Source organism: Sturnira hondurensis, unplaced genomic scaffold (assembly GCF_014824575.4).
Source record: "Sturnira hondurensis isolate 20B ecotype Veracruz unplaced genomic scaffold, ASM1482457v3 Scaffold0006413, whole genome shotgun sequence".
Lineage (NCBI taxonomy): Eukaryota > Metazoa > Chordata > Mammalia > Chiroptera > Phyllostomidae > Sturnira > Sturnira hondurensis.
In genome coordinates this window covers 54,379,270-54,401,044 of record NW_028079044.1, presented here as the reverse complement: position 1 = coordinate 54,401,044, position 21,775 = coordinate 54,379,270, and the positions used below count along the sequence as shown (strand labels likewise).

Here is a 21,775-nt window from a genome sequence, read left to right as displayed (position 1 = left end):
CTCCAGGCTCTGGCGGGGCCCCCCTGACACCATCCACCTGCCCACCCCCATCGTGACTTCAAGTTCAGCTTGGTTCATCAGTGCTTGAAGTGCCTTTGAACACTGTGGTCAGTGACTCTCTGCATTTGAAGGACATAGTGTTTTGCAATGTGCTTCACGGTGCTGTGATGCAGGCACCCAGTGGCTGAGACCTGTTCTGAAGATAGAGAGCCAAATCCTGAGAACTGGAACGATTTCTTCGGGGGCAGACATCCAGGGTGGACAGCGACAACCAGGGCCCTGAGGTCTTACTTGGAAGGAAGGTCAGAGAAGAGGGAATATGCTCTTTCGTGACTTCAATGGTGGAGGAAGCGACTGGACACGAAGGCGCGTGGGCAGAGAAGGCAACCCTCCGAGGCAGAGAAGGCAACCCTCCGAGCAGAGAGGGCCACCCTTCCCCAGCAGTCTGCAGAAGGAGTCCGGTTCTGCAGACTCATTCATACTCTAACCCCCAGAAACGTGAGCTAGCACATCTGTGCTGTTTTAAGTCACCAAGGCTGTGGTCATTTGTTTCGGCAACAGTAGGAAACGAGTGTGACTGTACACCCACATTTCCTGGTGTCTGTGGTGTGAGCTGTGCACTCACACACAGCACAGAGTGCGCACCCCTGAATGAGGCCAGGCCTGTGAAGGCAGCCCCTGCCCCCAAGCTGTGTCTTCGCTCACGGAAACAGGGTGCGACCGAACCATTTGATGTGACTCTTTCACAACACACGGAGGCAGGTGCCCAGTCACTGGCCCCTGGGGGCCCTCCTGGACCCTGATAGGCTGTGTTTTAAGGATGAAAACCAGTACCAGTCTGCTCAACTGGACTATTAACTCAACAACTTGAGCAAATTTCCGACGGGCTCCCCAAAGCAGCTGCGGAGGAAAATGTGTTGTGGGAGGCGGTCAGGAAAGGGCTGCCTGCACTCCCCAGTCTTGGAGCGGAGACTTGGGGGGTGGCTTCAGGGAGGAAGGGGGAGAGAGCTCCTCAAAGGCAGGGAAAGCACCCCCCCCCACATTGCCCTCGCCATCCCCATAAAACCCCGAGGCTGCTGCAATCCCCCAATTGGGTGCCCCAGCAGGTGACGCAGCCCCAGGTGGCTCCTGACTTGCCCAGGGGAGCTGCCCTGTGGGCCAGAAACAGGAGCCAGCAGGTCAGTGCTCCGGGGTCAGCCAGCATCCAGGTCTTCAAGAAAAACCGTCTCAAAATCAATACACTTCCTCCTGACGGACAAAATAGATTATTAAACTTTTCAGTTTCCTCTATACCTCTGTAGAGTACACCTCTGTACAGGTAATTTATTATTCGCCTTCCTGTTTAATTAATATCCAGTTTAATATTTGGTTTTGGGAGCTTCCTTGTCCCTCTGATTCACAGGGTGACATGATGTCACTTAAGTGTGACACCATTAGACACCTGCTGTATCACAGGTTGCCTGTCACTCGGCCTGTAGGGCATGAGCGTCAGCCACTGTCTTTCCTCTGCAGCTCCTTGCTTTCTGGGCACAGCCTTGGTCACAACACTCCTGTTTTCTTCAGGTCCATAAACCGCACCTGCCCTCTCAGCACGAGCTCAGGTGCCGTGCGCAACGCTCGCAGAGGGCGCACAGCCATGCTTCCCGAAGACTGGCATCGGCGCAGTGCCTGCGGAACATCGCAGAGAGAATCATACATGTGCGACCGCAGTTCAACACCAGTGTTTCTTGTGTTCAGGTTAAAAGTCAGCATCCGAACTATTAGCTCGCGATTAATCCCACTGGGTTCCTGGGAAGAACGATGTGCCACCTGGTCACTGGCCAGCCTCCCCCATGATATTCCTGAGAAGTCTTGTGTCGGCCACGGTGCCCACCTGGTTGTGTGGTGTCCTGGGCAGCTCGGGGGCTTCTTGGAGTGGGAACGGGGGCCTGTCCTCTCCAAGGGCCTCCCTGCCCCCGGACTAGGTCTGCATCTTCTCTGTCCTGTCCTCAGCTACAGCACCCCGAGTTCTGCTCCCAGCAGCTGGGCCTGGCCTGCTCCAGGATCTCTGCCTCAGCCGCCCCTCGGATGGCCTGCTCACTTGCCTCTTGGTTTCTGAAGTTCAAAGCTGCCTCAGGGTCATTACAAGAAAGAGAAAGAGAAACTAGTGAGACTTCAGAGAAAGGTGACCAAAGTGATGGCTGCCTAGGAAGAGAAAACCTTAAAGGAAGTTTCTACACAACATACTTTCTCGTTGTCATTGAAATGGGTTTTTACAAACACATATTGATCTTTTTTCCCAGCGTGTATGGAAATCAGTGAGAGGAAATAGGCTTACGGTAAACCAGAGGCATTTTAGCGGGCTGGGGGAAAGAATGTTGAGCTTTCGACAAGCACTGTGGGTCACGGTCTTGTCTCAGCCTGTGGTAAGTGAGGAGACATGCTGGAAAATGCAGCCCCAAACAAACAATAAGAGTTTAACAAATACACTATGTCGTTTCCACTCTTTCCAATATTGAAAGGCATTTGCACTGAGTTACCGTGTTCTCCGTGAGCAAGGCCTTTGGGTCTTTGCAGGTGGCAATGGGGGTTTGTTCCGCAGAGAGTTGGGGAAGTTGCATATAGCAAATGGATTAAACAGATTTCTTCAGTGTGGACATTCTCAGATGCTTTAAAATGCTGTTTTGCCATCTTAGTTACTGAAAAGACAATTAAGGGGCGAGTTCCCAGACCTCTGTCACGACAGGACCCATAACTCCTGCAGAATCTCCTGCGGCAGTCCCACAGACTACGGGGCGGGGGGGGGGGGACTGTCCTTTTCCTGGAGTCCAGGGTTGAATAAAAGACCCCTTCAAAGCATGACTTTAATTTAGGACCGAGGAAAAGTGGAGAAGCTTATTTACTTGGAGCCCAATCATTTTGTCCCCTAATCGAAATATTTGGTGAACACTCTTCCCAAGCATTTCAACCCTCACCTGGCTGGCCTCCAGGGCTCTCTGGAAACTGGCTGGCAGCCCCAGGGTCTTTCCCTGAACCTGCCCAGGGCCACCTTTTGCTGAGTCCCCCAGGATTCACAGCGGATCAGATGGAAACCCATAGAAGGAAGTGTGTGTGCAATGACTGCGTTTGAGAAAATGCCGCAGGAAAATGGAAGGAATCTCTGTAATTAGCACTAAAAACTGGAGATGAGAAGCCAGTGTGCTGCCCTTCTCTCCTGGCAGTCCCTCACCAGGTTTATACCGGGCTGGGCAAAAGCAGGTTTACAGTTGAGAGCACATGTAACACAGTTCATTCTTGTGTCATTAACTACTGTATTATTAATATTTCCCACACACAGCTGTAAACCTACTTTTGCCGACCCTGTATATGCATGGCCTTTGCTGTTCACCTGAAGGACCTGGGACCCTGTTGTTCTCAGGGGACCTGGCTCCCTCTTTACAGGATTTGGCTTCACAGGGACTCAGGTCTAGAGGCCCACCTGGCATGAACCTGCCACTATCTGATTGGAGGTGGCTGGAGGTGGGCTGGCACAGTGAGCCACACCTGCTGCACCTGCTGAGTCACCAGCAGCCCTCTGGGGCCCACAGGTGCTTGGGTGCTTTTCTGGGACATGGGTCCCAGACCTAGGCACCTTCCCACCGGCTGCCCACAGGAGGAGCAGCTACCTGCAACCCCGAGAGGTCTGTGTGTCTTGGAGTCGGCCTTCACACAGCAGACGCACAGACACTGCACTCTGGCAGGCATTTTTAGCTCTCTGTCCAGCTTTGGGAAATAATGCAATTTTGGAAATACTGTCTCTTACAGTTTTAGCATTCCTAGGCTGGCTCAGTGCCTTGTGAACCCGTGGTTTACGTGTTGCCTTGGTTACAGCAAAAACAGCTGTTTTTTTTCTGGGCCTTTGGTCAGGCTTCACCCAAATCCAAAGAGCCTTACCCGCACCTGCCCTCTGAGTCCCCGCACCTGGTGCCCGGGTCTGGGTCGGGGACAGGGCCGCGGGTAACTGAGCCTGGACCCAATCTCGGTCCCTGTGCGTTCTGGGTTCCTCTACCAACACCAGACTCTCTCCCGCCATGCGCTCTCTGTCCTTTATGTCTGTTTTCTTTCTCAAGGTAAAGATCTGTGCTCAGGTAGAGACAGAAAACTAGTTTCCAGATGCGCTGAGGTCACTTTAACAATTCAAAGGATATGGGACACCTCCCGGGGTGGGGCAGAGTGCCCTTTCCTTCCTCCCTCCCCCACTCCGGAAGTGCCTGCCTCTGGCGGTGACCCACGGCCCTCCCCGGGCGAGGAGGAGGCCGCCGACACCTGCGGCTGAACGAACTCGGCTCTTCCCCGCCCTCGGTGCGGAGGCCACACCGGGATGCCGCGGCCCCGCCCTCCCAGCTCTAGGAGCGCAGCTGGGCGGCGAGGGGCGGGGCCAAGAGAGGCGGGGGCGGGGCCACGTGGAGGGGGCGGGGCTGCTGGCTGGTGAGAGGTCAGGGGCGGGGCCGTGAGTCAGGTGCGGCGCGGGGCTCCGGTCCGGGGGCGGGAAGGGGCGGGCTGGGGGCGCTGGGGGCTGGGGGGCGGGGCGGGGCGAGGCGGGTGGGAAGTGAGGAGCCGGGCTGAGCCTCTCCAAGAGCTGGAGAGACGGCGAGAACCTTCCGGGAGGAGCCACGGCTGGGTCCTGGAATCGCTGTGGACCTGTGTTCCCCAGCGTCCGGTGCTGGGCTGGCGGACTCCGGGAGCTGGTCTCCACCCTGGGCGGACTTCGGAATTGATCCTGGACTGCCGGGCGCCGCACCGGGCGCTTTTCCGCGGGGTCGGAGCCCCAACAGCTCTGCCAGCGAGAATGCACGCGCTGCCCAGCCTGGACGCGCCCCGGGCGGAGCGGCTTCTGCCCCGGAGATTGGATGCAGCGGTGCCGACGCGCAGGAGCGCGGTGGAGAGGCTGGCAGCTGACCGCGCCAAGTACGTCCGGGGCTTGCCGCGGGCAGCCGGTGACCCCGCTTCCGAGAGCAGCAGCCTTGGGGCGGGCGAAGGGCCAGTAGTCGACCCTCGGCCCCCGGCTTGCACTCCCGGTGCCGTGGCACGCAGGGCAATAGCGCGGAAGCCGCTGAGGCCTGACTCGCTGGTCATATACCGGCAGAAGTGCGAGTTCGTGCGTGGGCCGAGCACCGACAGCTTCGGGGGCGGCCTGGTGAAAAAGTTCTTGCCGGGGTCAGGCAAGGAGAAGACGTCGGCGTCCCCCGAGAAGTCCCAGGTGGGAGGAGAGGCCACGGCCAGCGGGGAGGAGGCGGCTCCAACCAAGCCCGGCCCCGCAGCAACCCCTGGTTCCCCCGCGCGCCCGTGCGTCTCGGCAGCGCGCCCGTGCGTCCCGGCAGCGCCCCCGGCGCCCCCAGCGCGTCCCAGCTTCCCCTCAGCGACCCCGGCGCCCCCAGCGCGTCCCAGCGTCCCCGCAGCGACCCCGGCGCTCCCAGCGCGTCCCAGCGTCCCAGCAGCGACCCCGGCGCCCCCGGCGCGTCCCAGCGTCCCCGCAGCACTCTCGGCGCCCCCAGCGCCAGCGACCCCCGCGCTCCCAGCGCGTTACAGGAGCCCCGCCGCGCCCGGCAGCCCAGAGCCGCGAGTGACCAGGCGCAGGGGCCTGCAGCGCTCGCAGTCAGACCTCACCTCTCGCTACTCCATGTCCGCGGCGGAATTCGACAGCTTCTTCCAGTTCTGTGGCCTGGAGCCGGAGGTGGTGGAAGCACTCGGGAGGGAGAACTTCTCCGCGGGCTCGGACCGCCTCACTTTAAAGGTTCGCAGCGTCAGCATGGCCACCTCCGACAGCGGCTTCTCCCGGCATAGCGGCAGCGACGAGGGGCTGCAGGAGGAGGAGCTGATGGAGCAGGTGCCCAGCACCACCTCGGTCATCGAGAGGAACGCCCGCATCATCAAGTGGCTGTATACCTGCAAGAAGGCCAAGGAGACCCTGGGGCCGCGGCTGCAGGGCCCAGTGTGACTGCTCCGCCCGGAGGTCGGAACCCAAGGGTGAGCCGGGGTGTCTGTGCGCGCGTCCGGGAGGGCTCTGGGCTGGATGGCCAGGCTTCTGAGGTTGGAAGGGACCCTGGAGATTGAGACGCAGAGCGTCGCGCATGACAGTCCAGGTCCCCACGGGTCAAGCGCCCTTTCTTTTGAATGTATCACTCATGACTGCCTGGAAACGGGATGCTCACACCATCCCAGTTAGTTTATTTCTATGAAAAGAAGGAAAGTTGGAATTACCCAAGCTGTCAGAAAGCAGCTTCACCCCTCCGATGTCATCGGTTTGGGTAGAGCTGTCTGTGACCACCGACCCCCAGCTGGGGCCCGCTGCCTTCTCCCCTGCCCTGCTGCGGGAAGGGGTCCTCTGCAGCGTCTGGCCAGCACTGGGGCGTTCCTTTAGCTGGAAAGCCCTCTGCTTGGCTAAACGTATTCTTAATTGTTTTGAGAACTTTCTAAGCAGCGCCCGCGGAGCAGCGTAGTTCCCGAGAAGGAGCTTCTGTGGTGACGGGGCGCCGGGTGGGCTGGTCTCTGGTGTGTGAGCCCGCGTGGCTCTGATGAGACGCTGGATGGAGGTGTGCGTCTCGCCCCTGGACGCCTGTAGCGCAGGGCCCGCCTTGAACCTAAGGAACCGCATTCTCACTCCCGCATGCGCCCCTCCTTCCAGGCGCAGGTGGGGCGGGCACTCCCTGGATGGGGAAAGGAGAGGAGGCCGCACTTCTCAGTTCTTTTACAAGAACCAAGAATTTAAACCGTGAGGCCTCTTTTCTTCTCTTACCCTTCAATGACAACAATGTAAGTTTTTTTTAAAAATTACGTGGTGGAAGTAATTTTGTCTGCCTTTGAGATAAGCCCACTGAAGACAGCTGGGGTTTTAGCACGGTGGGGGAGGTGCCTGTGTGCCTGCTCACCCGAGGGTGAGGATGGAGAGGGTGCCTTGGCCCCAGTGCCCGCCTGAGAGCGAACGAGGGGAGGTGAGTTCATTGCTTGGTTCGGACTTGGAAGGATCATGACTGAAGTGGGTCCTTGCAGTTTATCAAATTTTATTTTCCACCAGCATAAGCCCCCAAAGCATGTAAATAGGTAGTTAAAATTTTAAAATGAGAAAGATTTGCTTGTACCGTTCCCAGATTGACTTTTTGAACTGAGATGAGTGTAGAAAGGAGATGGCAGGAGGCGTCAGGGGTGTCTGGGTGTGGAGGAAGGGCTCCGTGCGGCCCAGAGGGGCCTGGTCGAGGGCGTCCAGCACTAACCTGGGCGTGGGGCCTGTGTCCTGTCAGTCACCTGCCTTCACTGACCGCGTCTGGTGGCCGTAAAGTGAAGGCAGATGGTCTCCAGCTCCACACTCGCTGCTTCTGTACAGTGATCCGCAGAGCTGCACATCCTGATTGGAGCCCAGAAAAGAAAGAAAAAGAAAAAACGCTGCCTGTTGGAGGACGTAAAATGTAAACTTGTGAGCAAGTTCCCTCCAGGTAGCCAGAGCTTTGTGCACCGGCAGCAGCAGAATTTGTGGTCAGACAGTGACCGGGTGGTGCACAAACGGACCCAACTGAAACTTGACAACAGGAAGTGAAAGTCTTCCCTCCCAACCCTCTGCACCCAGAGCCCCCCCACCCCGCCCCCCAATGTCAAAATCCAGCAGTGTCCTGAAGAGAATCTGGGGCGCAGTCCGTGAAGTTTGAGCGAAGGGCAAAGCTGGCTTGGCCCGTGAGAACTGCCGTGACCAGGGGGAGCAGTGGGAGGTGAGGGAGGGGGCAAGCACAGCAGAGTACTCCAGTGGGCGAGCCACTCTCCCCTCCCTCCCTCTGAGTCCTGTCTGTTCGAGGCAGTGCCACCTGCCTCCTGAGCTGTTTCCTGCTGCTGCACGGCAGGGAGACCGACCCGAGCACTGGGCTGTGCACCAGCGGCCACCAGCTCTGTAAATATTTGCTTCACAAATTTACTCTCCTAGACCCCAAACAGGGTGCGAGATCCCGGAAACCTCGACCCAGGAGACCTAAAGTCTGTCTGCTCGGAGGGTAGGGAGGAGACTTGGGACGGAGATGGGTCTGCTTCTGTTCACAGCCCCTCAGTTGATGCGGGTGAACTGAGGAACAGCCAGCGGGACCCCGGCGTGCAGCGGGGCACCCTTCCCCTTTCTCCTGGGGGTCTTTGGCGGCTGTCCCCTCCTCATGGGGTCACTGTTCTGAGACTACTCCCGTTACCTCTGGAAGCTGAGGAAGGAGCAACGCAAGCTGTGATTTCCTTCTAGCTTATCAGGACATTTGTGTTGAAATTCATGCAGCTTCACTTTCGAATTTCATGAAAAATTCAGAAAACCTGAGATGAACAAAGATATGCTTTCTAAATGAAAAAGAAAACATACCTTGTATATGGAGGTTTACATCTCATTGGTAGCTATTATCAATTAAAATGGAAACTGGTGTGGCTCAGTTGACTGATTGCTGGCCCATAAACCAAAGAGTTGCCAGTTCGATTCCCATCAGGGCACATGCCTGGGTTGTGGACCAGGTCCTTAGTAGGGGCATGTGAGAGGCAACTACACATCGATGTTTCTCTCCCTCCCTTCCCCTCTCAAAATAAATAAAATAAAGAAAGAAAAAGAAAATATACCACCCAGAAGTAAATAACAAGTTAATAAGTTTATTACCCCCAAGGAGTGAAAATGTTTGCTTTCCAGAGCCCAGAGTTCAGAGCTAGAGAAGGGCTCAGGGAAGGAGCTGCCAGCCTTCAGATGGGCGAGGAGCAGACCCCGCCCTGTGGGTGGTGCTGGCTCCGCTTCCCAGCGTCTCTGTCCTGAGAGCAGCTCCCCTGTCTGCTGGCATTACTCATCTTCCTGTCGTTCAGTCACTAGGACGGCGGGCCTGCCCAAATTAGGCCTGTGGTTTTCTGGCTTTGGGGTAGAATATATGTTGCTGGTTTTAGTATTGTTATAAAAGAGTGGTAACTTGTCCTTTGGGTTAGTTAGGGATAAACATTGTTTAACTTTAAGGCAAAAATCTCAGATGTCCCACAGCCCTCTTCACCTTGCTCTTTGATAGGAAAGGACCCCTGTGGGGTCTCTGCTGAGGGGGTGGGCAGAGCTGGTCTCCTCTTGGGCAGAGATGCCCTGGGGAGCAGCAGACACACTCCAGCCCCTGGCCCCCTCCTTCCTGACCAGACAGAGGCTGTGGGCACCTGACTCAGAGGGCACTGCAGGTCCGGGGAGCCGAGCACCACAAGGCACTGTCCTCAGGTCAGACCTGGGCCATCTTAGACACACCTGTGGGCGCGTTTGCCGACACGTGGGCAGGCGGACTGACTGCCTTGTGTTCTGTTCTGTTGGCATCTCAGTGAGGGACAGCACTGCCTTCACCAACAGTCAGAGGAATTTTGTACTGCCTGTGAGTAGTTGGAGGGAAATAAAAATGAAAGGCAGCCAACCTCTTTTCCAAATTTAAGATGCACAAAATACCACAAAGCCAAAGACTACAAGGAGCAGGTTTGGAAGTATAATATTCGCCTTATGACTTTTGCCAGAACTGGTATTGATTCTCGGCTTTTCCGTACCCCTCAGGATTGAGCCTTCCCAGCAGCGAGTTCCCCCTGAAGCATGTCCGGTATGATTGGAGACCCCAGGCCCACGCTCCCTGCCTCAGGCTTTGTCCAGTGCACCCTGGTGACCACAAGGAACCCTCTGCAGGAGCTGGAGCAACTTCAGAAAGTCCGGAGCTGAGAAACCAGGAATTTACTGGGTGACTGCAGCCACCACCCAGCCGAAGCTCCAGGAGGTGCTTCCTTGTCAGGGTGGCTCCACCCCGGCCTCCAAAGGGCATTGGACAACAGACAGGGGGGAGGGGGAGGGATGTGTTCAGGGGCATCATTTTGACTGGTTTAGGGAGAGACACCATGATCTTTTTTAACTGTATCTAGATTAATTGTTAAAAGGAAAAAAGGCAAAGAGCACAATGAGAACCAAGCATGCCATGGAATCTACTGCCCCCAGTCATCTCAGGCCATTGGCACCATCGAATCAGAGTCCTGGACCCTGGAGGAGGTATTGTAGTGGACACGTCCGCACACGCACACGGGCGCTCCCAGCGTCACTGCCGTCAACCAGGCCCTGGGGTGACACAGCACTTTAAAAATCACTGGAGGGCTGCCCGGTCTTCCGCTAGTGCCACTCCCATTGGGTGGGTAGCCTGTGCAGAAACTGTGAAAAGATGGGAGTTGAGGTCCTGCTGAAAATCCTGTTCTGGCACCTGCACAGCGTTTTGAGAGGCAGCAGAGGTGCTGTCAGCGCCGCCAGCAGCATCTCTCCACTCACTGCCCTTTGGAAGCTTCGAGAAGGGGCGGGAGCCCTGGCTCCACGGCACCAGCCTGCCCTCCACAGGTCACCCGTCCCCTCCAAGGCGGAGCCCGGCACCCTGCCTGTGAAGGGCGTGTTGCAGGGGAGGGAGGCCTGGGCGCCCGGAGAGGGCAGATGCTTGCAGATAAGGGGTCCCTGTGGCCCCACCGAACCTTGTGGGCACCCAGAGGGAGACCACAGCCTTCAGGCCAGAGCCTTGGGCCAGAGTGTCTGTCACTGCACGCCACCCCAGAAAACTGTCACCCACTGTCACCCACCGAGTCTTGCCAGACTCCGTGTTTCATCAAAATATACCTCCTCAAGAACAAGTTTGTTAGCGGGGAGAATGTGGACAGGAGAGAAATGCATTTCTCAATGGTAGGATACTTTCAAACCAATTTGTTTTGTTATGTTTGTGTATATTTCAATGTTGAATCATGTTTTTATAACTTTTACTGTGAAAGTAGGTCTTTGAGTTACTTAAATATTTATTTTCACACAGTTGTTAGTCTTCAAATGGTTTTTACTCATTTCGTATAATTTTAGTTTTAGCAGAATAATTTTAAATCACTTTCTCCTTTCTTACTTTCTGTACTTTCTTCCAGTTGTCTTCTTGTATTTGTTGCTTAATTGCCTTTTGGCCTTTGACTGACCAGAGCCCTCTGTGCTGGCCACGTCATGCAAGCCACGGTCTGCACCTCAGGAGGCCCCGTTGGCTGTCGGACGGGCCTTTCTCAGGGGGACCCTGGAAGGACAGCAGGTTCCCTGCTCTAAGGTTTCATCCCCACCGTTGTCCCTCTGAAAATGCTGCTGTTCGCTGGGTTGCACTTAACTAAAAAAAATAATGTCAAAGATGAGAGGAACCTTTAAAGGACCTTCTGCACCTAGTTTGTTTATCTGCAGATGTTGCATCCATTTTGGAGCTTTAAGTGAAGTTGTTGTGTGGCTTCTACACTCAAAATAGGAGGAACTGAAGCTTAAGTCAAATTTATCTTATGTCAAAATGGGGCTGACTCACCACCCATTTAATAGATGAAAAATATTTTTTAAGCATTGGTTTAGTCACCAAGATCTTCCAGAAGTGTGTGTGCTTGTGTGGGGTGCAGGACAGGGGTGCAGTCCCCCGGAGGGGATCCCAGAATGGCCATCGGAGGCCGGTGCAGGCGGGGGCAGAGTGTGCCTGGGAGGACCCGTGCTTTCCCGACCCTGAGGTGTCCCAATGTGCGGAGCTACTTGAGAAACTCTAGTTGTGCGGCTCAGGCTGAATGGAGAAGCTTGTCATTGCTTTTTTGAAAAGTAGCATGGTGAGTAACACAGGGGGAAGGAGACAACAGTGGAAAAGCAAGGAGCACAGCCCGGCAGTTCCCTGAACCGTGGGCCCAGCGGAGCAAGGCCCTGGGGGAGTCTCCCTGCTGCGAGCACACATGCGTAGTTTTCGCCGCGGTCCCCGGCGCTAGAATAAAAAGACACTTTGTGAGACGCTGCCCTGGCCAGCGGGCCAGCACCCTGTGTGGACGCAGCTAGTGATTTTTACTGCCGTTTCTAAGCAGAGTTTTTGGTATATGCTTACTTGCAACAGAAGTGCAATATTGGGGGAGTGTATTAAAGAAATAAAGTATTTTACCATTTATCAATATTAATTTATGAACTTTTTCTTTTTTAAATTATTGATTATGCCATTACAGTTTTAATTCCCCCCTTCATTCCCCTCTACCCTGCACACCCCTCCCCCATCATTCTCCCCCCCTTAGTTTATGTCCACCTGTCTCAAGTCCTTTAGATTCTATATTTCCTCCACTATTCTTGCCCTTCCCCCTGTCTATTTTTTACCTACCATCATGCTATTTTCTGTGCCTTCTCCCCCCTTCTCCTCCCCCACCCCCCTGTTTCTAACCCTCCATGTGTTCTCCATTTCTGTGGCTCCACTCCTGATCTAGCTGTCCTCTTGGTTTGCTTTTCTTTTAGGTGTGGTTGTTAATAACTGTGAGTTTGCTGTCCTTTCACTGTTCATATTTTTGATCTTCTTTTTCTTAGATAAGTCCCTTTAACATTTCATATAATAGGGGCTTGGTGATGATGAACTCCTTGAACTTGATCTTATCTGAGAAGCACTTTATCTGCCCTTCCATTCTAAATGAAAGCTTTGCTGGATAGAGCAATCTTGGATGTAGGTCTTTTGGATTTCATAACTTGGAATCCTTCTTTCCAGCCCCTTCGTGCCTCTAAGGTCTCTTTTGAGAAATCAGCTGACAGTCTGATGGGAACTCCTTTGTAGGTGACTGTCCCCTTATCCCTTGCTGCTTCTAGGATTCTCTCCTTCATTTTGGTCTTGGCTAATGTAATTATGATGTGCCTTGGTGTGTTCCTTCTTGGGTCCAACTTCTTTGGCACTCTCTGAGCTTCCTGGATTTCCTGGAAGTCTATTTCCTTTGCCAGACTGGGGAAGTTCTCCTTTATTATTTGTTCAAATACGTTTTCCACTCGTGGCTGTTTCTTTCCCCCTTCTGGTACCCCTATAATTCGGATGTTGGAATGTTTAAAGATGTCCTGGAGGTTCCTAAGCCTCTCCTCATTTTTTTTGAATTCTTGTTTCTTCATATTTTTCTGTTTGGTCATTTTTTTCTTCCTTTTGGTCCACTCCCTTGATTTGAGTCCCAGTTTCCTTTCTATCACTATTGGTTTCCTGTGCATTTCCCTTCATTTCAATTAGTTTAGTCTTCATTTGTTCCTCAAATTTGTGACTAAAATCGACCAGTTCTGTGAACATCCTGATCACCAGTGTTTTGAACTGTGCATCTGATAGGTTGGCTATTTCTTGGTTGCTTAGAGTTATCGGCTCTGGGGATTTGAGTTCTTCTTGAGCCATATTTTGGTCTGTTCGTGCCTGTTACGTATGAGGAGCGGAGCCCTAGGTGTTCACCAGGACGGGGCAACTCAGTCCCTGGGTTGTGACTGTATGTGGGGGCGGGGTCCAAGAAGGGCAATGGCGGTCCCCTCTGCCGCTTCCCGCCGCTGGGGCCTGCGTGGTCTGTCTCACTGCTCACTCCTTCGCCTGGTTTATCTGCACACAAATGTGTGACTGCAGTCAGCCTGCCTCCTTGAGCCCTCACTGGGTCCGCCTGTTGCTACCCCACACCTGGGATCCACTCACGGCTGCCTGTGCGCCTGGGTTGGGGGATCTTTCCTGCCGACCCTGCTCCACTGCTGGCTCCGCCCCTCTTACTGGTCTGGGTGAATGGTTCGTTGTTGTTGGACTTCCATACAGTTCAATTTTCTGTGTTTTGGGTGCATTTCTGTTTACTGAAACTTTGTTGACTTTAAACTTGGTTGTGCGAGGAGGCACAGTGTTTCCACCTAGGCCTCCATCTTGGCAGAAGTCCCTAATTTATGAACTTGAACAGTGTGAAAACCATCAGAGCAAGTGTCTGTCCTCTATGACTTCTCCCATCTTTTGTCTTCTTCCTCTTCTTGATGTCATCGCCTCAGAACGTCAGCAGAATAAGGGAAGAAGCCGCATGAGTGAGTCACGTGGTGGGTCCCTGCGTCAGTGATTTTCAACAGGTGTGTCACAGGAATTTTTAAAACATGCGATGCCTGACTATTTGGTCAGGGGCACCGACCTCTTGTCCCTTAGGTTGTCAAGTAAAGAATGACAGCAACCAAGGCAACCACAGCTGTCTGGTGTGAAGAGTCAAAATTACACCTATTTTTTTTCAGATTGGCCAGAAAACATATTTTTTGGTGTGTCGCAGAATTTTAGCAGCTAGTTTATGCGCGCCGTGAGATGAAGAAAGGTTCCTTTTGCGTGCAGCTACTAACCTTCCATCACCTCACTCAGCAGTGAAGTCCGTTCTCAGTGTCCACTGGGCGTGGGGCTGGTGTGCCTGGGGCGGCGACCTCCGACCCGCCAGCCCAGACCCTGACCGCCAGGCGCTTACTCCCACAGCTCCACCCAAGTCCAGAGACAGGCATCCCGAGGAGAATGAGGACGTCCCTCCTCACGCCCACAGTGACCAGGGTCCGGTCCCAGGGGGCTGTGGACACTCCCATCTCACCATGTGGGGCCTGTCAGATGTCCTCTGTGGCCATCTCAGGGTCTGAGAGCTGTTGTCTGTTCTGCCTTCACATAAACTTGTTCTCACCTTTCGGTCGCTGTTTCGGAAAATTCAGTGAAACAGGCAGTAGTGAGATGATGCCCAGTGGTTCTGTGTTTGAACTTTGTTTGCATGTGCGGCGATGAAACAAACGGGTCTACACAGAATCTCAGTGTCCGGGTTGGAAATACCAGGTGAGAACTCGAGTCCGCCCACAGCCAGGCGCGTACAGCTGGTTGCTGAAGCCACGGGAGCAGCGGGTGGGAAGACAAACAGAACACCAGAAAAGGGGGCCACCCGGTGTTTCCGTCGCTCTCTGCCCAGGGCCTCCAGTCCTGCCACTGATTGTGATCCTTGTGTTGTCGCCTCGAAAACTGCCATTGAAACAAAGTGCTTTCTGAAGGGGGGGGTGCATCAACCCATTGGTAACTGTTCATCTGTAATTCAGAATAGAGTACTGATTTCCTTGGAAAGTGCGACCCTGAAACACAGGAGCGGACGGGGGAGGCCTGGACCCTGGTGGCAGCAGGGCCTGCGGATGCTTCGTCTGAGTGTATGTAGGTCAAGGGCCAGGACAGGAAGGTCCAAGATCTGTTGAACCCACACCCTGCAGTGCAGCCGGTGGCATCACAGCGGTCATGCCCCTGAGCTGCTGTGACCTTGACCTGGGATAAAGCCACCGGTGACCACGAGCAGAACTCGCCATGTGCGTTTACCACGGAGCCGAGGATAGCAGTGGGCGCTGGGCGTGCCCTGCCATGATGGTCTCACCCTCTAGGAGGGTCAGATGTTCAGTAAGGATGGGGGTGGGGGGTGAGTAGTGAACAGTCCAGCAAATAGACGGCAGGTGTGGGCAGCCAGTCTGTCTGAACTGAAAACAGAACCCCAAATCCAAAACGTGTGAAAAGAGTCAAGCAACAGGCAATGAACGCATGCAAATTGCAAATGGCACATTTCTTTTCACTGAGAGGTTTGTTTCATTTTGGTCCCTGGAGGCTCTTTGCCTCAGTGGTTTAAAGCTTCAGGGTCCAAACAATGAAAAGCAGGACACCTTTCAAGTGGGGCCTCAGGACTCGCTCCACCTCTGGTCTGGAGGTCGTTGGGAGGGACTGTGCATCTCCCTGTGGTTTCCGTAAATCCACTTTTCAAACCCACGGCATGCTTGGGGAAGCGTACCAAGTCAATACAGCAAGCCAGTGGCAACTTGAGGACATGCCCTGGGAGGCGGGCCCCTGGGCTCAGGTGGGGACAAGCCAGGCCGGTCACCGGGACGTGAGGACCACGGTTTCCCGAGCCGCAGGGCAAGTCTGGGTTGCAGCATCCAGAGTGCAGAGTGGGGAGTGCACCCCAGGTGTTCTCGCTCGGCGTTGCCCTGCAGGTGTGTCCGAGGTGCCAGAGGGAAAGCGTCCACGTGGCCACCTGCTGAGATGGGCAGACACGCACTCGGCCAGGACCACGAGCTGGAAGTTGCGTCGCATCGCTTGGTTCCCACAAAAGCTCTCACGCAGCCAAAGCAATCTTGAGTAGAAGTTCAAAGCTTCTGCTGTCACACTCCCAGGTTTCAAACTGGGCTGAAACGCTACTGTAACCAAACAGGAAAATACTGGCACCGAAATAGACGTGTGGATGAATGGAACAGAACAGAGCCCAGAAAGAAGTCCATACCCACATGGTTGGTTAGTCCAGGACAAGACAGCAGGGACGCACCATGGGGCAGACAGTTGGTACACAGCATTGGGAAAACTGGAGCAGATGCATGTTAAAAAATGAAGCAGATGGCTTTCTCACACCATATACAAAAATAACCTCAAAGTGGATCTGTTAAAGACTTAGAGGTAAGACCTGAAACCATAAAATTCCTAGAAGAAAACATGGGCAGCAAAGTCTTGGACACTGGTCTCAGCCATATCTCCTTGGATGCATCGCTTTGGGCAAGGGCAAGATGAAAAAATGAGCAAATGGGACCATGTCAAACTAAAAAGCTTCTCACAGAGAAGGAAACCCAACTTGCTGAGTGACAGGAGGTATTCACCAATGGTATGTCCAATAAGGGCTTAGTACCCAAAATATATAAAGAACTTAAGCAACTCAACATAAAAAAATGAAACCAAGCAGTCCAGTTAAAAATGAGCAAGGGACCCTGGTAGACGTTTTTCCAAGAGGGCCAACAGGCAAATGAGGAGATGCTCAGTGTCACTAATTGTCAGAGAGATGCAAATTACAACCACAATGAGGCAGCACCTCCCACCTGTCAGAATGACCATCATCAATAAATCAACAAACAGGCCCTGGCTGGCGTAGCTCAGTGGATTGAGTGCAGGCCTGTGAACCACACGATCGCGGTTCGATTCCCAGTCAGGGCACATGCCTGGGTTGCAGGCCAGTTCCCAGCAGGGGACTCATGAGAGGCAACCATACGTTGATCTTTCTCTCCTTCCCTTCCCCTCTAAAGATAAATAAATAAAATCTTTAAAATAAATAAATAAATCAACAAACAGCAAGTGCTGGCCAGGACGTGGAGAAAGGGGATCCTCGTGTGTGTTGGTGGGGCCACGGACTGGGGCAGCCACTGTGGAAACCAAGTCTAGAGATTCCTCAAAACATTGAAAATGAAGCTGCCTTATGAACCAGTGACTTCATTTCTGGATTGTTAGTCAAAGCCGATGAAAACGCTGATCGGGGAAGACGTGCGCCCTGCGCTGACCACAGCAGCAGCCAAGGCCTGGGAGTGGCCGGCCGCCTGGAGGCGGACAAGTGGGTGAAGAAGAGGTGGCCGGGTGAGATGTCACTTGCCCATGAAAGAAGGAAATCCCGCCATTTGTGATACCATGGATAGAGGCAGAGGGCATCATGCTGAGCCCAAGAGGTCAGAGAAAGGATCATCTGGTGTCACTTGTGTGTGGAATCTAAAGAAACAAGGAACAAAACAGAAACAGACTCAAAGGGAACAGATTGGTGGCTGCTGGAGGGGAGGAGGGTGGCGAAGGGTGAAGGGGACCGAGGGGGACACACTCCCAGCCCCACAAGTCACAGGGTGTTGTGGGAAGCACAGACAGTTGTTACCATATGCGGCACGGTGACAGGTGATTCCCGGACTTATCCTGGAGATCATGTAGAAGACACGTAAATGTCACATCGCTAAGTTGTACATCTGAGACTAATGTAATGCTGTTCGTCAGCTACACTTCCCTAAGAATAAATTTGTAAAAACCATGTGTTCCCACCCTCCCACCATCCAGGAGGAACTCAAGGCCCAGGCGCACACTGCCCCCGTGCCTGCAGGCTCAGAAGGCAGCCCCTGCTCACCTGTCCAGGGCTTGTTCTGAAACTGAGCTTGGCAGGGGAACAGTAGTAAGGCAATCAGCTGACCCCATTTGCCGAGACTTCCCAGTGTCAGCACTGAGTCCCCTGCCCCGGGAAGCCCCCCGCCCCTGCAGACAGGGTGGGGAAGTCTGGAAACCCTGACAGCCATCCTTCCCTGCACCGGGGGGCACCAGCTCCGGGAGGGAGCCCACCTCAGGGGCCGCAGCCTCAGCAGCAGGACCGTGCCAAGTGCATTGTGTTGGTTATTCCGGCGACCCGCACAACAGCTGGTGAGGACCGGCATTTTCTGTAGGAGAGGCTGAGGTGTGGAGGGATTTAGTGCCTACCTCAAAGAACTAACCTGTTGGAGAAGTAAGAGTTTGAACCCACGTCTTCCTGGCTGCAAAGGCTGCCCTCATCGTCAGCACCAGGAGGCTCTTCAAGAAGCAAAAGCCAACCGGAATGTGGAGAGGACTTACCAACCTGTCAAGTGCACACACGATTCAGCACCAAAGCCTGGGCAGGACTCTGGTGCAGGACACCATCCCCACACTGCTCAGTGCCCGCTTACCATCTGGCGAGGGGCTCAGGCAGGTCGGGCTGCCTCGGGGTGGCCATGCAGCCCCAGCATCTCACACGCCGAGAAATCTCAGAGCTTCAGACATTTGTCTGACAGGAAGGGCTCTCACGGTTCTGTTCACGCTGCACATTTCACACAAGATGGTTCGTGTAAAGAGAGAATCAGGGGGAGCAAACAAGCTGAGCCAGCAGAACCCAGGGCAGTGCTGACTGGTGTCTGGGAGCTAAGCTGCCAAACGGGGGGCGGCCCATGCAACCCCTAAGTGCAGCCGCCTCAGGTGAGTTGCAGACTCTGAGGCTGGAGAATGTGGGGACCTTCCAGGTCCCTTCAGCAAAGTGGAGCAGAATAATGATCCTTGGCGGGGGGGGGGGGGGGGGGGGGGGTNTGGGGGGGGGGGGAGGTGTCACCCATTCACTTTTAAGTACATGGAAATGACCACAATTATGAAAGGGAAGCCTTCTTTAGAATGTTTCACACATCTTTGGGTTTGTGATTTTTTCAGCAATAGTAAAAAAAAGGGGGGGGCCCGGATATGCTCATTCCGAATACCTGCGTGCGCCCGTGTGCCTTTCAAGGCTGCGCACCTAGTGCCGTGTCACAGGTGAGAAGATAAACGGAGCCAATGTCAACAAGCTCAGCGGGCAGGTAGGGGCAGAAGGAAGCATGACTCACCTGTGGGTGTTCTCGGCTGGGGCGGAGGGAACAGCCATGACTTGAAGGTCACAAGGTGCGTCACACTGGGGCTCACCTCACGCCAGCCCTGCTCAGAGGGGGTTTTCCTGGGTTCCCGCAGGAAAGCCGCCGTGGTCCATGGCACCGGGAACCCTGCCCTCCGGCCTTCTCCTGGCAGGAAGGTATTCGGGCGAAGACGCATCTGCAGCAGCGGTTCGACTCAAACCTCCGACGAGGAGAGGCTAGACCTGTGCAGGCAGCTCCGTGAGGCTCAGGAACCCGTGCTGGAGCCTGGTCCCTCTCCGCTCAAGGCTGACGGTGGAGATAAAAGGTGGGGAACCCAGCTCAAGGCCTGTATTGCACGGGGAGCACCCAGTGGGTGGTAGCTATCATCATCATCAGTGTGTGAGTCCTCTCAGCATTCGACCTGTATCTTTCCCTAACGTGTCTAAAATAGGCGTGAATCAGTGCACGTTTTCCAGCTGCCGTCACTCTGGTAGTTCCTTCCTTTCTGGGCCCCGCAGCTCCCACGGGGATGTGGGCTTGCAAACCAGCTCCCAGTGCGTGCGTTTCACGCGTCACATCCCTCAACACGAAGCACCCGCAGCAGAAGGCAGGTCCGCGGTGGTTACCTCGGGGGGGGGGGTCTGGAAAGTGTCCCCTCCACAGTTTAGGACAGTGAGGTGGGTCAGCACATCCAGGCAGAGTGTCGGGAAGGACGCGAACCCACTTTGTGGCCCAGAGGAAGCACCCAGGAAGTCCGAGGACTGTGGGCCACTCTGAGATGCCTGGAGCCTGAATGGAGTTCACACGCAGTGACCATGTCCACAGTGCCCAGAAGTTCAGAGTTCAGGAAGCTCTCACGTCCCGCCTGTCACGCAGCTGCGACCCCCTGCACGGGTTGGAGTTGCCAGGTCCAGCACTGGTGGGGGAGAGGCTGGTTGCCTCCCAGACAGTTGGGCTCCCCGAGGCCTGCATGGGGCCTGGCGGAGGCATGTCTGTGGCGGCCTCACTGTGGTGTTTTCCTAAAACCCCAGTGTCTTTCTTGTGAGATTCTCCACTGAGCACTCCATCCAGTGCAGTGAGAGACCCAGTTCCAGTCTCACGCTCATTCTTCTGCATGAAGTCTGTCATAGGTTGAGTGCCATGTGCACGTGGGTTGCATGTGTGGGTTGCACAGCCCTGGTCACATGAACACACAGCAGCTTATGTGTTAACTTAAAACAACCTTTCTCTCTCAGTGGAAGGAGAACCTGTGCCAGTTATGTCTAGGCTCCTGACCCCTCACCCTGGCAGAGCAGGTTCCGTCCCCTCCTCTGAAAGGCCACGGGGCTGCGGAGCAGGTGGAGCAGGACTGACTGTCCCCATCGTCAGACAGACTCAGAAGAGAGGGGTTGCCAATGTTGACAAATGGAAGCTTCCAGTCTTCCGTTTCTGTACCACGTCTGCAGTCGAAATTCTAGGGGGCTCATCTGAGTTTGTGGGCGTTCTGTGCGGTTTTTTTCTGGTTCTTCACAACAGCTCATGTTTCATATTCAGAGTTTGTAGAAGTAAAAATAAGCCGCAGGCTGTTGCCTGAGAACTTACAGTCTGAAATCCAAATCTCCAGTTAGGTGGAAAAGTCATTCCTCCTCCAACATCTCTTCCTGTCTGATCAGCCAGCCCGCAGGGCCTCTGAGCACAAAAACTCTTCCACAACCCTTCTGCTAGCTGGTTAGGCACAAGAAGCCAGAGCCACCCTGGTTCCCTGGCCCACGGGCTTGTTTGGAAGACCCCATGCTGTGCGGGGTGTGCGGACCCAAGCAGAGGCGGCACAAAGGGGACGTTCCAGGCTCCGGATGAGGCCACAGTGGCAGCGAATCCCCAGGTCGGGATCAGCACCTGCAGGGACGTGAGGGACCCGCCTGTGGTTTGTGCTCAAGAGTTTCTCCTGTGCCAACTGTCTGCCGTCACCCATGGGGGACAGAGGGCAGAAGCACAGACTGCAACTTGGGGCCCAGGAGCGCCGCGGGAAGGGAGAGCTGTGACGATGGCATCCCCACAAGCCCCCCCCCACCCGGGGGTGGGAAAGCCTGAGAGCTGGACTGGAGAAGCAACCGTCCCAGGGTACAAGGCAGTCCCCATGGCATGTGGCCGTGTCCTGGGCAGGGCTCGCCTCCTCACTCCCTGGTGTTGAGGAGCAAGGTCAGCATCTGCTGAGGAAATGGCCGGGAAGCAGAGAACCTGCATTTCAGAAAACCTCTGTGTTAAAGAGCGTTGGAAGCAGTCCGTGTTCTTTCTGCTCAGGGTCCACTTGATAGAGCCACAGGGGTCAGAGGGCATCAGTGAGATGATGCGGCAGGGCTTCCAGGCCACCTGTCCATACCCCTCAGGGTGCAGGCAGCGCCTGCTGTTCCTCGGGCTGTGCGCACCCAGGGCACTTCAGGTCTCGCCCTCTCTCTGCTGGTTTTTGTCATTGGAGCCATCTCAGAAAGCATTGTTTAGGACTCTTTCAGTAACTAAATGAAAACGTCAAACCTCAGAACAAAAACAGGTATATTTACTGTCCAGAGCAACAAGATGCTACAACTAATCATTAAAATACCCACAGAAGGGATTGTACCACAAAAAAATCCAGGTGCCATTCTCAGAAACCTAGTTCCTGGCCAGAGCGTAGCTCAGGCCCCATGTGGTCCATGGCCATGCCCACTGCTGGAATCGTGCTCACCCCTGCACTCTCAGGTGGTCTTTCCCCACCTGAAGTTCCTTCTTCCCCTCGAGAAACCAAATACCTGCCGGCTCTCGTGCAGGGCGAGCTCCGCCTGTGCCCTCATTCAAACTCTT

The 21,775-nt window shown here is 54.6% G+C and overlaps 1 protein-coding gene across 1 annotated transcript; it reads left to right on the top strand.

The window, feature by feature from the left end:
- Positions 1-4,783: 4,783 nt before the first annotated feature.
- FAM110C (family with sequence similarity 110 member C) lies at positions 4,784-10,804 on the top strand. The gene is made up of 3 exons (XM_037048647.1): positions 4,784-5,414; positions 5,517-5,985; positions 9,533-10,804. The coding sequence occupies exons 1-2, from the start codon at positions 4,808-4,810 to the stop codon at positions 5,954-5,956; spliced, it is 1,047 nt and encodes a 348-aa protein (XP_036904542.1). The 5' UTR covers positions 4,784-4,807; the 3' UTR covers positions 5,957-5,985; positions 9,533-10,804.
- The last annotated feature ends 10,971 nt before the right edge of the window (positions 10,805-21,775 follow it).